Source organism: Elephantulus edwardii, unplaced genomic scaffold (genome assembly GCF_000299155.1).
Source record: "Elephantulus edwardii isolate Elephantulus edwardi_28Jun2011 unplaced genomic scaffold, EleEdw1.0 scaffold00002, whole genome shotgun sequence".
Taxonomy (NCBI): Eukaryota; Metazoa; Chordata; class Mammalia; order Macroscelidea; family Macroscelididae; genus Elephantulus; species Elephantulus edwardii.
Genome location: NW_006399752.1, coordinates 32,747,423 through 32,764,131, shown reverse-complemented (window position 1 = coordinate 32,764,131; position 16,709 = coordinate 32,747,423). Strand labels below are relative to the sequence as shown.

The 16,709-nt window shown below is 51.8% G+C and overlaps 1 protein-coding gene across 3 annotated transcripts in view; it reads right to left on the bottom strand.

Moving 5' to 3' along the window:
* The window catches only part of EML1 (echinoderm microtubule associated protein like 1), an 87,675-nt gene that overhangs the window by 58,303 nt on the left and 12,663 nt on the right, over positions 1–16,709 (bottom strand). For 2 of the 3 annotated variants that reach the window (XM_006879067.1, XM_006879065.1), the window contains exon 2: positions 8,124–8,256. In XM_006879067.1, coding sequence (XP_006879129.1) covers positions 8,124–8,256 — 133 coding nt within the window. Of the gene's footprint in view, positions 1–1,951; positions 2,009–8,123; positions 8,257–16,709 lie in introns of all 3 variants that reach the window. The other variant, XM_006879066.1, reaches the window with a different exon arrangement.

Sequence of the window (16,709 nt, the reverse complement as noted above, 5' to 3'; positions counted from 1 at the left end):
ACAATGACTGCCACTTCTGAGACCACTAGGGACAGCAACGTCCAGCTGGTGGTCAATGAAGGGACTACCAACCGGTCTGAGGGGAAAGTGCCGTGTGAGGAAGGAGAGAAGAGATGGAGACAGCGTCCAGGAAACTCCACTTATGACGGCGTGGGTGTGGACCAGGACAGTGTTGAGGCAGCAGGTGCGGGGAGGAGACGTGGGGTAAGGACACAGCCTGGGCCAAGCTTCAGTGCAGGGTGAGAAGGAGACAGGTGTGCAGGGAGGGGAGACAGGGGCTCCCAGGCTGAAGGTCCCCATCCTCAGGAAGAATCTCCCCTCAGAGTCCCCTCAGCAGTGACCCTGCCCTTCTCCCCTCACTTCTCTTCTGTCTGTTCCTTCCTCCAGGCCGACATTGTCAGTCCATTCCCTTCTAACATCTAAGCACTCGGCTCAACACCTCTGTGCGTTTGCAGAAACCTCAGGGTGGGCTGGCTTTGAAAACGCCTCTTGCGTGAGCAGCAAGGGAAGGAAACAGGTAAGCTGAGTATGAGGACTGTTCTTTCCATCCTAATCCTTGTCCTGGTGCAGCCTGCCGGTGGCTGAGGGAGGGCGGGACCTGCACCAGGAGCTACAACTGGCCTCTGGGTGGGGTGTTTTGAGGTCAGAATGTGAATTTTTAGAATGCTCAATTTTAGGTCAAGGAAATTACAGACCTGAAGAGGGTATCATGTTCCTGAATTTAGGATTTGAAGTTTAAGATTCTAAAATTCTTTGTGTTTAATGTCCGAAAGGAAGAACATCAAGTTAAACCAACTTACCGACTGCTAGAGCTGATCCTGGCTGTGGACAGGGCAGCACTGGCCCTGGGTTACGACCTCAGCAGTAAGGAACCCTGGTAGCACAGTGGCTGCGCTTTGGCTATTAGTCAAAAAGCTTATCAAGGGGAGCTGTGCTGGCCTAGTGGCAAGAAGCTGCACTGCAATTCCAGAGGTACGTGGTTCAAATCCACCAGATGATCTCCTGGAGGAGGGGCAATCTTCTCCTGTACCAGTCAGATCCAATTTGATGGCACACACATACACAAAATAATAAAAATAACTTTTTTTAAAAAGCCAATCGTTTTGCACATGTCTTCCGCCCTGCAGGAGAAAGCCGAGGCAGGGGCACCTGTAAGGATCCCAGTCCCGGGGCCTGTACCACGCAGCTCCTCTCTGTCTGGCACAGCTGCACTGAGTCAGAACCAACCAGACAGAAATGGGCATCCTCTGCACAAGGAGACTGCCAGGTCTTTCTCCCTAGGAGCAGATGCTGGATTCGAACTACTGAACTTCCGGTTCATAGCCAAGTGCCATAACCACCATTGCTCATTCAGCTGCACACAGTGGGGTTAGTCTCTCTGTCTCTGGCACAAGGCTCTTACGCACGGTGCCTCTCAGCTAGGCACCGACCAGGGGAGCAGAAGACAAGCCCAGAGCTCCAGCCGTCCCTGGAGGGTCTCCGAGACCACGAGTGGGGACAAACTCGATGGTGAAAACACAGACGCAGGGCCTTGGGCATGGAGACAGCAGACAGCATACAGCTCGCTTCCTCACAGGCCTTCACCTAAACCTCAACTCCTACACAAGGTCGGGATGCCACCATGCAGCCGGGGAAACACGTTCAGGGACGGGACGTGACGTGACCCGGTGAAGTCACACCGTGAGTGCTGCGCTGCCCCGGGCCCCACCCACCCAGGTGAGGTCACCCGCCGTGTAGGTGAGGTCACCCGCCGTGTAGGGGACACAGAAGGTCCAGGTTCCTGATGGTGGACATCCAGGAGGCCAGGTCACGTCAGTCACAAACAGCGCTACAGGAGGTCAGACAGGACAGACTCACAGACGCAGGGGACTAAGGTCTGCAAGCTCCCATGGGTGGGGGTTGGGGGGACTAGGGGAAGCTAAGGGGCACACACGCAGCTAAGCGCCCTCACCTGGGTGACGATCTATTCAGTTTGCATGCACTGAGAAGGCTCACGGACCTGTTTAATCTGCACACGAGAAGCACAGAGAAGAAGCAGAGAAAACCATGAGAGCAGCAGGGAGCACACAGCAGACACCGTCAGCAGCTTCAGGGTCACAAGCCACGTGCTGACATGTGACGGCGCCTCGGCCTGAGAGAGACACTGGTGGACCCCCCGCCCACGGCCTCCCCACAGCGTTTGTTCACACACTGCCATTAACATGTGACACTGTAAAAGCATCAAACAACAACAAACTCAAGACATTTCATTCTGAGAGCAGACAGCTTTTAAGTCAAACAGGAGTTACTAGAAGTGAGGGACAGAAAATCCACCTTAAAAGCAAGACATCTGAGGGATGAGGGCAGTGGTACCAGCAGTCCCCTTACACTGAAGGCAGGACATCCGAGGGACAGGGGGTGAGGGACGAGGGCAGTGTGTGAGCAGTGCTGTCCCCACGGTGGGGCCCCCTTCCCCTGACAGCGGGCAGTGCCCACACAGTGGGTTCGAGGGGAAAACACCTCTCTGAGCTCTGGACAGGGGTCCATGAGCTCGTGACAGACTGCATCACGTCAGCAAACCGAGAAACCCCAAACCCAGTGCCGTGGGGTCGATTCTAACTCACAGGACGCAGCGGACCAGCCCCTCGTTTCTGAGGCCGCCTCTCTCTCAGGGGAGTGGTGTGTGCGGACACCCTACAGCCGCACCTTTCGCTAAATGAGAATGGGAGGTCTGAGCCCAGTAAGCACTTCAGAGGAGAACAGAGCAGCTGCACACAGAGGCCACCACGACTGTGAGGAAACTCAGGGCACACACACAGAGTTCACCATGTAATGTGAAATCAAGAGTTGGTTCTACAGAATCTGCTAAAAGAAATCTGGCAGAACGTGCACCTGCAGACACTGGTGCAGCTGGTGGTTTAGCTGACAGGTTAACACTTTAAAAACTATTCACTCAACCAACACTTCTCAGACATCAGCTGTGACTGGGGGCTGGGCCCTGGGGAGTCAGCACGGTCAACTGGAAAGACCGCGTGACACGTCCTGCCAATGAGAGACTTCTGACAAGAGGGGTCACCGAGGTAACTGTGGAAGGAATTCTTAGGGAGCTCTGGTGTCTTAGTGGTAAGAAGATGCAGTGCTCTTTCCATCCACCAGCTAGGCGTCCATCACCTTTGAGCCACTACCCCGTCATTCCAGGAGAACCGGGCACAGGGAGGGGCCACCGCTGCTTCTAAAATCCAAGAGGTCCTCCCCGTTCACAGACAATCTACCAATCCTTGGTCACTGAGAACAGATTAAAAATGTGAATCTAAAGCCTCTGTTCCAAGTCATCAGGCCAAGTGAAAGATACATTAGAAAGAAATGTTTAAAACTAAAGCCAATTAGATGGGCATTTTCTAGTCCTTAAATCACGGAGCCCTGGTGGTGCAGTGGGCTAAAAGCTGGGCTGCTAACCAAAAGGTTGGTGGTTTGAACTCACCGGCTACAACTTGAGGCAGAGACGGAGGCCGACTGGGCCTGCAAAGGTCCCAGCTCCAAATGGCCTTGGGGCAGTGCGGTTCTGTCCCACAAGACCGCTGGGAGTTGAGGCCTATTCCAAGGGACAGGGCTTTTGGATTGCTTGGTCACCCTTTGAACCCGAACTTGAACTTGAGCTCACTCTGGTGGGTCAACTTTCAATCAAAGAGCAGACAGGCCCAGAAGGTGCCTAACAACACCTGGGGGCCGCCCACTCCTTAGACTAACAATCTTAACTCAAAAACTCATTGTCCTTGATTTGGAATTGACATGCAGCTGACCGTCCATGGGTCTGTGGGGCCACGTCACACGGGAGGAGACCGAATCTCTGTTAATAACGCTGAGCTGCTGGTGGGGCCCCTGCCAGAGAGGCGCTGCCTGTGGCCAGCAGCCCAGCACCCTACACACTGCGCCACCAGAGCGCCCCGGCCCACTGCGTACGGCCAACAGACGGCAGCTGCCCGAGGACTGGGCCCAGAGGGCAGCACGGGGCAGGCTGCGAGGTTTAGTGGCAATGAGATTACAGACGGGGAGGGGAAAGATCCAATTACACTGTGTGTGTTGTAAGCAATGTTATAAAACAGTGTGTGTGACGGCTGAGCGGAAACCAGCCTGCTCTGTAAGCTTTCCCTCAAATCACAACGCACAGACCTGACGGACGACGTTGTTGTGTGCTCTCAGCTGACCCTCCAGCGGGCTTGCAGACTGGAAGCCACACACGGCCATCCCAAAGGCCTGAGGTTCGAATCCACCCCAGCTCTGAGGGCCTCACCACTAGGGCCACATGTGCATGAATACAAGTACATGTTTTTTAAAAAGAATATACTTCCCTAGTATTTTCCTCACCATTGTTTAGGTATAAATCAGGGGGAGGGGGTAGGCTACAGGAAAAAATAAAAAGAAAGTCATATTTTGTATAAAAGAATGGCACACATTTGAGCGCTGACGTCGGTGCCGTGACAAACGTCCGTTTCTGATGGGTGGACGGCTTTCCCGGGACACTGGGGCCCCTGTTGGGGAGCATTGGACGTGCCAGCCCAGCGTGGGCCCTCTTTACAGAAATTCTTTCCCCACAGGCTTCTTCTGTGACCTGTATTCTCACAACCCCGCTGCTCTGAGCGGCAAGACTGGACAAGAGTGGACGCTTGTCCCCTCCTGAGCAGGGACATGCGGGCCATTGTCTGTCTCAGCACCCCCACGGGCAAGGTAGGGGCCATGGCGCCCTCCTGGGCTTTCGGCTTCTCTCCCCTGATTAATGGAATAAAGCTTTTCCCAAGGATTCCCAGTGGAGCCCCTGACCCAAGTCTTAATTGGCAACACAAAGGCCAACCACTGGCTGCTGGACAATTTCCAAATGGGGGTCCCCCGCCATTAATCGCTAAGCTGGAAACCAGGGAAAGAGGAAAACAAACCCACCTCTCCTGGCCACACGGGACCCGACAGAGCAGGTCCTGGATTCTGACATGGAGATTCTTACAGGACCGTGAACAGATGTGAGGTGGTGCAGGGTGTTAATCCTGCATTGCAGACACTGCGCTTGCTTTGGTTTCAAGTTCTCTCTGAGCGAGGGATTTATAGAAACCTTATCACGAGGCGACAGTCTGAGGCTGATGCTCAGGGTTCCAAGGAAGCTGGTAGCAAAGTGATTTCAAACTTGACTACTAACCTCCTGGCCAGTGGTTCAAATCCACCAGTTGCTCTGTGGGAGAAAGCTGGGCAGTCCAGTTCCATAAAGCTTTACAGCCTTGGGGACCCCGAGGGGCAGTTCTCCTCCGACCCACAGGCTTGCCGTGCACCGCCACTGGGCAGGTGGGCGAGTTCATGCTCCGTTTTCCATGAGGATGGAAACTCACATCTCTGGAAGAGTCCAGTCCAAGAAAACGGATTCAGCTTCACCTGGTCATAGAGTCACCCCAGATAGCGATACACTTCTCCCCTGCAGCTCACCAGTCCATCTGACTTGTCTCTCAGGTGAGAACCGTCTGTAGCAGCCTTGAACGTGTGAGTGGGCGCACCCCCGAGCACGTGCACCCCCGAGCACGCGACGCCCTCAAGTCCACGCTGGCAGTGGACAGGGCAGTCTCGTGGCTGCGTTTACATGGAGGAACAGCCCCCCAGTTTTCACAGAGTGGCTGGAGGCTTTAAACCACCGGCCTTTCAGTTAGTAGCCAAGTGCCTAACGGGTGGCCTTACACACCCACCGCCCGCATGCGGAGATGTATTTGGTCCTGTTCAGAATCAAAAATGCAAAGTCACTGCTGTCGAGTCAGAGTCGACTCCCAGCTGAGTGTCCAGCGGGTTCCTGTGGCTGCGGGTCATGTGGGAGGAGGGTGCTGGCCATCCTCCCAGAGTCACCCCCGGGTGGGAACTGCTTCTGGGTCAGAAGCTCGACTCCTTGCAGGCTCCAGATCACAGCGACTCCAGGACGAGGAATCAGAACCCTGCCCTGTGCCGTCCTCACAGCCTCCTCTGAACTTAAGGCCATCACTGCGGTCTCTGTGCCAATCCACCTCACTGGGGGTCTTCTCTTTTGCTAGCCCTCCACCTTTCCAAGCACAATGTCGTCCTCTAAGGATACTGCCCCCTCACAACGTGCCTGAAGCGTGGAAGGTGACGCCTCACCACCCGTGCTTGTAAGGCGCACGCTGGCCGCACTTCACCCAGCACAGACAGCTGGATGCATAAGGAGTCTTGACGACACAGGACCTGTTGAGTTACAGACTGAAAGACTGCAAGGGTAGAAAGATCAGGTCGTTTCCTCCCGTGGGGCAGCTGGCGGGTTTGAACCCCTGATCTCTCCATTCTCTACATACATTGCTGTTATTGTTATCAGGTGCTGTTGAGTGCCCCACAACTCTCAGTGCCCCGTGAACAAGGGATCTGAAGCCTCATCCTGTGCCGTTCTCATCATCTGACACACCTGAGCCCCTGCTGCCGTCCTGTGTCAGTGTGTGTGACTCAGGATCTCCCTCTGCTGACCCTCCGTGTTCACAAGTGTCCCTCTCCAGGGAAGAGCCTCTCCCGGCGGGACGTATGTAGATACACAAAGGACCTCGGCCCGTGGGCTCTCCTGCCCACCATCCGTCTGTGAGCAAGGGCCCATCTCACTCTGCTCTGCCCTCCTCCTGCGGTCAGTTGCGGGCACCTCGCTCCCCAACCTTCCCCTGCCCTGGGTAAACGTTCCGGACAGTCCAGCTCAAAAGAACATTTGCCCAGGAATCTAACAATCACAGCCCTGAATTCTACAAGGTCACACAGAAAACCATGCAAGAGTCTGTCAGGTGCAGGGGGGTTACTGAGTCAAAGTCACACGGGACAGAACCCAGGGCCGCACTCAAGTCAGAGCTGGGGTGCTGAAACACCGCTCCAAGGCAGAAGCAAGTGAACCCAGAGGTACAAAGTCCCCTGATGGCTGCATTTTAATTTTCATAGTTTTTATCTTAAAAAAAATTTCCAAAAAAATTAAATTTTTTTTCACATTCTAAATATATAAAAGGTCAAATTATGATGTTCTTTTATTTTTTAAGGAGACAGAGAATCTCACTCTTCTTTAACTACCTGCTACGTAAGCAAGCCAGCGTTATCAATCTCAGGACATGTAGATGAATATAAAGAACGTCCTTATCAGCCAGTCCGAATCCACAAGGTCAACTAGTGTTGATTATAAATAAAAATGATTCCAATAAGTAGTAAGTGGAATTGAGAGCAGGCTCAGAATCTCATTTTAAAGTTCTCAAGAGCCACAAAAAACCAATGTCCTTGAACTCAAACCAGAGGTGCATGAGGCCCAGCGCGTGGACATGGAGGGCACGGCGGGGGTTTCCGTGCCAAGGTCCAGCGCGTCCCCACCAGGTCCTGCAGCCGCTGGGCAGCCTCGTACTCCAGGCTCACGTCTCCCCGCGGGCCTGTGGCCGTGAGCTACTGCAGACTCTAGGGTCTTCTCCGCCCAAAACCTTCAGGCCATCTGACTTCCCGGAGCCTGTGCACTCTGAGCGGTGACCCAGCCCAGACACAGGACCTTTCCCTCGGACAACCATGAGAAGCAGCAACGTTAACTGAACGCTGTGATCTGCCTGTATGTAGGACAGGGGTAACCTCAAGCTAGAAACTTGTCCAAAGTGTGCAGGTGCACAGTGGAGGTGGGAAGGTAGGTCTGAAATTTGCCATGTTCCAAGCACTGGTCTGGGGTTCCTCTTTACACAGGTGACCCTAAACCACACCCCTGGTCTGTGCCCCCACTGGACTCCAGGTCTGTGACTCCTCACAGGAGGACACAGCCTCATCATTCTAAAGGTGAAGGCTGGGGCATTTGAACTGCCAGCCTTTTGATTAGCAGCTAAAATGCCATGCACGATGCCACTAGGGTTCTGTCCACAGTTGAGGTGAGCATATTGTAGGGAAATAGTCAAGGTGGCACACAGCAGTTTCAGCCAATGAGATTTTAAAGACAGTATGATAAAATCTGAGAAGCAAGCAAAGCTCAATGATACACATCTCTGGCTTCCATCGCGGCAATACCCCCCACACTAGACTCTCCCTAACTGTGAAGGCTGATATGAGAATATCCTTGGTTTTCCACGCAGGCTGGAGCTGGGGTTAGCACGGCAGCGGACAGCTCTGCCTACCTTTTGGTGGCTGGGGTACTCGTCTCCTTCCTGGCCCCAGAGGGCGAGGGCAGGGAGCCAGATGGCTTCTTTGGTAACACGGTGCCATTGCTGACGGTGGTTCGTAGAGGCAGGGTCTGCACCAGTGGTCTTGCTGGAAGACAAGGAGAAAAGGAGATGAGATCTTTCCCTCACTGGGGTAAATCTTGGTGGGGCTGCAGACGTAGAGAGTGAAAGCATCGATCCAGAAAGGCCAGCAGAACAGAAGAGGTGGAGAAGCCTCTGGGGAAAGGACTGAGTCCCCACCACACGATGGACAAGGATGGCGGCCTCGGACTCCACGCGGGAGGAAACTCAAAGAGGACCAGAGCCCTAAACGCAAAACTAACAGAGAAAACCTGGGAGAAGAAGATGTGGGGCCCTGGGTTTAGTGTTTTTATATAAACCCGAAACATAATCCATGAAATTTATACAAAATCTGGTTACATTAGACTCCACTAAATTAAAAACATCTCTGCTCTTCTAAACAACACTACACATAAAGAAGAGACAGGGCACAAATGGGAGAAAATACTTGCTGATCATACACTGATGTGCAAATATACAAAGGACTCTGACAGAGCAACGTTGAAAACGTCCCCAAACCCAATTTAAACAATGTTACTGAAGGAAAGTTTGAAGCTCCATGTATAGGAATGAAACACGATGGATTCCAAGTTACATGCAAACCAACACAAAATTTTAAAAAGACAATAAAAACCCTCAACTTAAAAGATAGGTGTTAAGATTGGAACATGGACCTCATCAAAGACGACGCACAGTCGGCATAGCAACTGACAAGACGATCAACACTGTTGATCTTTAACACAAAATCCCACTGCCCTGCGCTGCCTCCCACTCCTGGTGACCTCCACGGGGGCAGCTGCTGCTTGCTGGGAGTATGTAGCCTCCTGCCACGAGCCGGGGGTGGCGGAGGGCTGTGCTTGGGGCTGCAGGCTGAGGTGACGTCCACTGCTGTGTCCGGGCACACAGCTGACTGCAGTGGACGCCCGACCCAGCTGCCGCTGCCGCTGCCCTGACAGGAGGTGGAGCAGTTCCTGGAAGTCAGGACAGGGACCAGGGGCCACTGGCCCCGACTCAAGGTGACCGCTTGTGTGACAGGGCAGACCGAGGACCCACAGGGCTTCCGGGGTGAGCACTCAAAATGAGAGTGGCAGGCCTCCCTTCTGAGTCACACTGGGGTGACGTCACCCAGAACCTCTCCATGGCAGCCAAGCCCGTTAACTGCTGAGGCCACCCAGGGGCTCCACACTTGCAAGGCACTTGGCATCTATTTGTTGATCAGAACTGAACTTAACAGAAGTGATGCTCTGAGGAGAAGCATTTTAGAATCACACAGGTGGACATCTGGGACAATGAAGGGGAGGTGCCAGATGAATAAAATAAAGAGAAGATTTTAACAAACCAAACCACACATGTTCTGGTTTCTCAGTTCACATAAAGCTATGTTTACACGGTAGTCTATTAAATCTGCGATGAAAGACTAAATGTGACACAGAGACAGCAAGGGAGCACACGGTGCTGGGAAAATGGTCTCACCAGGCCTGCTGGCCGCACCCTCCGACGTGCAGAACATGTGGGGTCAGCTGAGTGCAATGAGACCAGGTCAGTGGTAAGGGTCTGCATTTTCTCTTACTATCCAGTCTCATCACAGTCTAGTATTGTCCTTTCCCCCCAAAACAAACAGGATCTCAAAAGCCCATGGAAAGGAAATCCTGTGTGCACACAGCAGGTCTGCCAGAGAGCACAAGGCGGTTGGTCAGCGTCATGGACAGCTGGGCAGTCTGCAGAGCACATGGACCAGGCGTGGCCTGACAGAAGGTGGGGAGAGAGGGCTGGCAGGGAGGGGAAGGAGATGGGCAGCGACCATTCTTGAAATAACAAAGGAAGGTGGAAAGACCCCTGCTTTGGCAAGATTCAATTATGGTCCATTCTTTCTGAATACCCCCAAGGACTTTTGCTAACACTGAGTTCTTACATTTAAATTCACTTTTACTGTAATTTGAGAAAGCATATTGCTTCCACTTGGTTCACACACGTTTTGCTGGATAACTCTAATTACAGTGCTACAATGTAACTGCACTCTTCCCACCCCCTCCTTGTGACTCTCATTTCCACTGACCCATGCACCCACCCCTTCCTGCTTTCTGTTCTATTCTCAGGCAGCACTGAGCTCTTCGGTAGCACGATCACCACCACTCATCTACTCAGCATCTATTTGCACATGACATTGCACCGTTTTTCTTCCACTCTTCATTAGCTGAAAATGATCTCAAAGAGAGGGGGTGCTGTCACCAAGGAACATTTCTGGAAAAAATGAATGTCCTCGATCTGAAAAAGTTCCAGCAGAGATGATGAAGATGGCAGGAGACAGGAATGAAGTATTTCTAGACAAGTAAGCTTTTTTTTTTTTTAAAAAAAAAAAAAGAAAGATAAAATAGTGTGCCTTGTTCCTTTCATCAGAAAATTTTTTCTGATGGTGCTTTGTTGCTGGATTTTGCCCCTAGGAACAATTAAATGCTGTTTAACACACACACAGAGACACATACACACACACAGACATACACATATACACAGAGACATACTCTCTCTCTGTCTCTTTCTCTCTCTCTCTCACACACACACACACCTTTTAAAAGAGCAGCAGGGAACGCTGCAGACAGTTTCCTGTTCATCAGGTACAAAGATAAGTGACTCCCTAGCTACTGGATGAAGCTAAAAGACAGTTTCTAAAAAAGATATGTGTGTGTGTGTGTGTGTGTGTGTGTGTGTGTGCGCGCGCGTGTATGTATGTCTCTGTGTATATCTGTGTGTGTATATCTATGTGTGTGTGTGTGTGTGTTAAACAGCGCTTAATTGTTCCTAAGGGCAAAATCCAGCAACAAAGCACCATCAGAAGAGATTTTCCAATGAAAGGAACGTGACACACATGCCATGCCTGGAATACAGCCACTCGGGAGAGCTGGAGGGTGTACGGGACCGGGCAGGCAGGGGTCCCAGCCTCAAGGGGAGGGTCTGCTGTCCGGGCACGCCGACTCCTGGGGACCCAGGACACAGACTGTACGGGGTCTGACGTTGCCACGTGACACTGGGTTGGGAGTCTCTGCACAGGCATCGTCTCATTAAAAGAAAGACGCTTTTCTAATGAACAGATGATTTCAAAGGGCAGCTCAGGAAGACAAAGCAAAGTATTGTAAAAGAGCTGGAGTCAAAAAATCAAAAAGGACAAACTCGCTTGGCATTTGTTTTTTTCAGCTGAAGGAACTGAAGAACAAATTTAAGCCTCAAGTGGCAATACTTAAGGATGCTGTGGGCAGAATGTTGAACAACCCACAACCCAGGAAGCACCAAAGGAAGATGGAAAGAGTACACAGAGTCACGGTACCAAAAAGAACGGGCCGACACAGAAGAATTTTATGAAACAACATATGATCAGGAGGCAATAGTGATGACTGTTCTGAAGGAATTGGCAAAAACCAAAGCCGCAGGAATTGACAGAATACCAAGTGACATATTTCAACAAACAGATGCTTCCCTGGACATTCGCACCAGGCTATACCACACGATCTGGACGACAGCTATCTCGCCAACTGGGTGGAAGGGACCCATATTTATTACCATACCCAAAAAAGGGGATCCAACAGAGAGTGGAAATTATCGAACAATATCACTAATACTATACGCAAGCAAAATCCTGCCAAAGATTATCCAAAAACAGCTGGAATAGTACATTGACAGAGAACCACCGGAAATACAAGCTGGGTTTAGAAGAGGCTGTAGCATTAGGGACATCATAGCTGATGTCAGATGGATCTCGGCTGAAAGCAGAGAGCACCAGAGGAATGTCTGTGCTTCACTGACTATGCAAAGGTGTTTGTGTGGATCACAACAAACTGTGGCTGACTCTGAGAAGAATGGGAATCCCAGAACACCTGATGGTGCTCTTGTCAAATATAGTAACCAATACTTGGACCAGGGAGCAATCATCAGAACAAAGCAAGTAAACACTGTATTGTTCAAAACTGGGATAGGAGAATGTCAGGGACGTATCTTGTATCCATACCTCACTAATCTATATGTGGAACAGATCACTCGAGAGGGTGGGCTTTATGAGGAAGACTATGGAGGAAGACTCATCAACAACTGTGCATTATGCAGATGACATAACTTTGCGTGCCAAAAAGGAACAAGGCCTGAAATACTTGCTGCAGAAGGTCAAGGACTGTAGTCTTCAATATGGATTCAAGCTCAACATCGAGAAGACAAAGATTCTCACCACTGGGCCAATGGGAAGCACCAGGATGGATGGAGAAGAGATTGAAGTTGTTAACAATTACAGCTTGCTCGGCTCCACAATCAACACTCTTCACACCAGCGTTCAGGAAATTAAAAGACAAATTACGTGGAGAAAACCTGCTGTCAGGGACCTCTCTAGAGTGCTAAAGAGCAATGATGTCAGTCCGGAGACTAAGGTGCACCTGATCTGGGCCATGGTCTTCACAATTACTCGCTATGCATCAGAGAGCTGGACAGTGACTAAGGATGATAGATGACAGATGAAGATGATAGATGATAGATGAAGAATCGATGCCTTTGAGTTGTGGTGCTGGAGAGTACTGAACATACCAAGGACTGCCAAGAAAACAAACAAGTCTGTCCTGGAGAGGGTGAAACCAAGTTGCTCTCTGAAGGCAAGAATTTTGAAGCTCTGTCTCACATACTTTGGGCACATGGCCAGGAGGGACCAGTCCTTGGAAAAGGACACCGTGTTTGGAAGGGTGGAGGGACAGCACAGGAGAGGGAGACCCTGGGCGAGATGGGTTGACACAGTGACTGGGGTAATGACAGTAGGTGTGATGGAGACAGGGGATAGGACAGGGTTCAGAGCTGTTGTGCAAGGGGCCAGTATGAGGCGCAGGTGACTTGAGGGCATATAACAACAACAACAACAGATACATGCAGTGGGTGAGGATTCCAGCTCATGTTTGGGGGGTACATTCACCCCATGAGTTTCTAGGACTCTGTACAGTTGTTCTATCAGCAGTTTCCTGCTGCTTTTCCTACTATGTCTCACAGGGTCTCCACAAAACCCCAGGACATAAATTCCCTACAAACAGGCACACGGTTTGGTAAGAAAAGCCACTGACTTTTCAGGCAGAGGATTCAGATTTCTGGTCTAAAGACGTTTACAACTAAGCCTCAAATGTTGGATTGTTGTTTGCTTGATTTTCATTTTTCTACGAAGTAGGTTTGTGATGCCCACACTTCGAGAAGCAGCCTGATTGTAGGAAAACCAACAAAAAGGTGGAGGGGGAGTCCCGGCCGCGGTCAGGTATGTTTGGAATGATGGCAGATGCAGAGAGAGCTGCGGGGTAAGAAGTCAGAGCTATGCTGGTATCAGTGCCTCAAGGACCACGGGGACAGGAGCACCTTGGACAAATGCTGTGTCCATGCCTAGGCAGGAGATGCGGAAGGGACCCGGGCCATCTTGTCATTCATGGGAGAGAGCAGGGGAGCTGTGTGAAGTCTGAGGACAGACCAGTGGGCCCAGGAGACAGCCCGAAGGGGTTTCCACTTCCCAAGTGGGGGTTCTGAGCAACGGAAAGAAGAGTGAGTGATGGCTGTGTGTGAGAATATCTCAGACCCTTCAAAATGCATGTAAATCAATGGATTCTGGAGCTGACCTCATCATTCTAAAGCTAGGTGGTCTCTCACTGCTGTCAAATTCGAACCAGTGCATTGTGGGGCCTCCCGGGGGTTTTCAGAGGCAGTCAGCTGCACAGGAAGAGACTGCCTACCTCCCTCTCTCCCCTGGAACCGCTGGTGGATTGTAACCACTCAGGAGCCGCTGCCTTGGGACCAGCAGTGCAGGCCCCTGTGGACCACTCCACTGCAAGGAACAGCCAGAGCGAGTGAACCTCTTGCAACTCAGCAGTCCTGCAGGACGGGGCGGAGCTGCCCAGGGTTCCTGAGGCCGTGAATATTAACGGGGCAGACTGCCACAGCTCTGGCCTGCACACTGGGTTTGAGCCACTGGATACTCAATCCACTGTGCTCCTTGGGCATCGGTCCCACCTTTCCTGTGTGAGATGGACTTGAGAGTCAAGAAGGAGAAGTTCTTCAAAGAAGAATTCTAGCAAATACAAGAAGAAGAAATAAAATCCCAGCACAGCACAGTCCACACAGAGCTGGGCTGCTGCCCCAACGCCCAGCCGTGCGGGCAGATCAAAGCCATCGGGGCTCCCAGGGTGGAAGTCAGAGCAATCGCCTCTTGTTGTAGTCACAGGCTTGGAAACCCAGCAGACTCAGTGGGGAGTCAGCTCTGACCGAGGGCCCTGAGCAAGTGAAAGAAAGGCGGGAGGGTTCAGCTCACACACTCTGGGCATGCTGTCAAGGGGGGGTCAGTCCACTTGGACTGAGACATCCTGCTTGGAACAGTGGAGGGCAAGGTGAAATATCTCAGTCATAAAAGGACAAATACAGCATAATACCACTGTTGTAGAACGGGACTGACATCAGGGCTGGGGGGAGACTGAGAAAAATTGGATAAATTATGTATACTGCATTGAAACCGATGAGGGAGAGAACAGTTTAAAAGTGATATATGATAGGGTATTATGGTTATGACAAGAGTCCAGAATGAAGGTTGCATGGTGGAGTGCACTAGCGTGCGGGAGGGACTGTATACTGATGAAGGAATTTTACTTTTTAAAGACAAGTGTGAACTGGGGGCAGTGGAGAGGAGGGCAGGGAGAAAAATACAACAGTGAATGTATGGAAATCCAAAATCTCTGTAAATGTTCGTTAAAATTAATAAAATTAAATTAAAAGAAAAGATCCGCATGAGATGGACAGGCCCAGGGACGCAGCAACGGCTCAGGCAGGGCAGAGACAGGAGAGAGCGTGTCATTCCAGCCCAGGGGGGTCCCCAGGAGGCACCCAGAAACAAGCGAGCACAACTCTGGGGGCATCAGCAGCTAACGTAAAGGTGGGTGGTTTGAATCCGCACAGCCAATCGTGGAGAAACACGAGGCCATCTGACCCCCTAAAACGCCCAGCCTTAGACACCCCACGGAACGGCCGAGGGCGGGGCTCAGAACCGACTCCACGGCAGTGGGCTTGGATCTGGGGGTTTAGTGGAAGAAGAGACGTGGGTGCTGCCTGCGACTGACTGAAACCGTGAGCTGAAGAGCTGGGGGGGTTACAACAGACAGACGAGGCCGGCACCTGATCCCACAGCTCAACCTTCTAATCACATTAAGAGATAAGCAGATACACGCTGCACCTTGTGGAGATGTGACAGAGTTCAAGGGCGTCTGTGGAGGGTCTTGTTAGAGGAAAGATCTGACCTCAGCTTACTTCGTCATTTAGAGATGACAGAAAGCCATTAGACAAAGCTGCAGGGATGCAATCAGTGAAAGCCAGAATATGGTGAATTCTACAGTGAAAATCCATTCATTTCTTCTAAAAAAAGTGGCAAGAAAAGACTGTTGTTGCTGTTACGTACTGTAGTCAGAACCAACCCTTGGCTGACCCTCCAGCGGGTTTTCAGAGGCAGTTAATTGCATGGGAGAAGACTGCCCAGCCTTCTTGCACAGAGCAGCTGGTGGCCTCAAACTGCGTGCCTTCAGGATTGCAGCGCACCTTCTTGCCACTAGGCCCCCGGGCTCCCTAAGAAGGGAAACTTCATTAAATGAAAACCTTGAGACAAACCAGCTCGGTGTCCGGTCTGTCCACAGCCCGTTCCTGAGAAGGCGGGCAGTAGCCAGAGCAGCGGGCCTCTGTTTACACGCTACACGGACACTGAACCCACTGGTGACTGCCAGTCCTTGAAAGGGCCATCCAGGCAACTGCCCAACTCCTGTCCCTTCCTGGTACGTCCACCTGGTGCGCTGAGACGGGGCAGCCCAGGGAGCCGTGTGTCCACAGTCCGCTCTGCCCCAGGTCAGACGGAGCCTTCCTGTTCGGAAGGAGCACGAGGTGCGTGAGGATCAGCCCCCGAGGCTATGTGAGTCAACATGTCAGAGGGAAGGGGGTACGGACAAGTCACCAGTGACTTCCCGGCCCATTCGTCCAGGGCCTGCCTTTAGCTGAGGCCAGGACACCCAGACAAGCACCAAGTACCAGGCCAAAGACCAGAAGCACAACAGAGAAACCACGGATTCTAGAGATCTCGTTTGAGAACCCAAGTACTCCTAAAAATCACTGTTCTGTTTTGAACATTGCAACATGTTCTTGTTAGCTGTCGTGTTGAGTCCAACCCATAGCGATCCTGTAACAAACAGCAGATCTGAGTCCCGGCCTGCCCAGTGCCCTCCTCACTCCTGACACACTCGAGCTCTGAGCCCCGGCCTGTCCAGTGCCCTCCTCACTCCTGACACACTCGAGCTCTGAGCCCCAGTCTGCCCAGTGCCCTCCTCAGTCCTGACACACTCGAGCTCTGAGTCCCAGCCTGTCCAGTGCCCTCCTCAGTCCCTGACATCAAGCTCTGAGTCCCGGCCTGCCCAGTGCCCTCCTCAGTCCTGACACACTCGAGCTCTGAGCCCC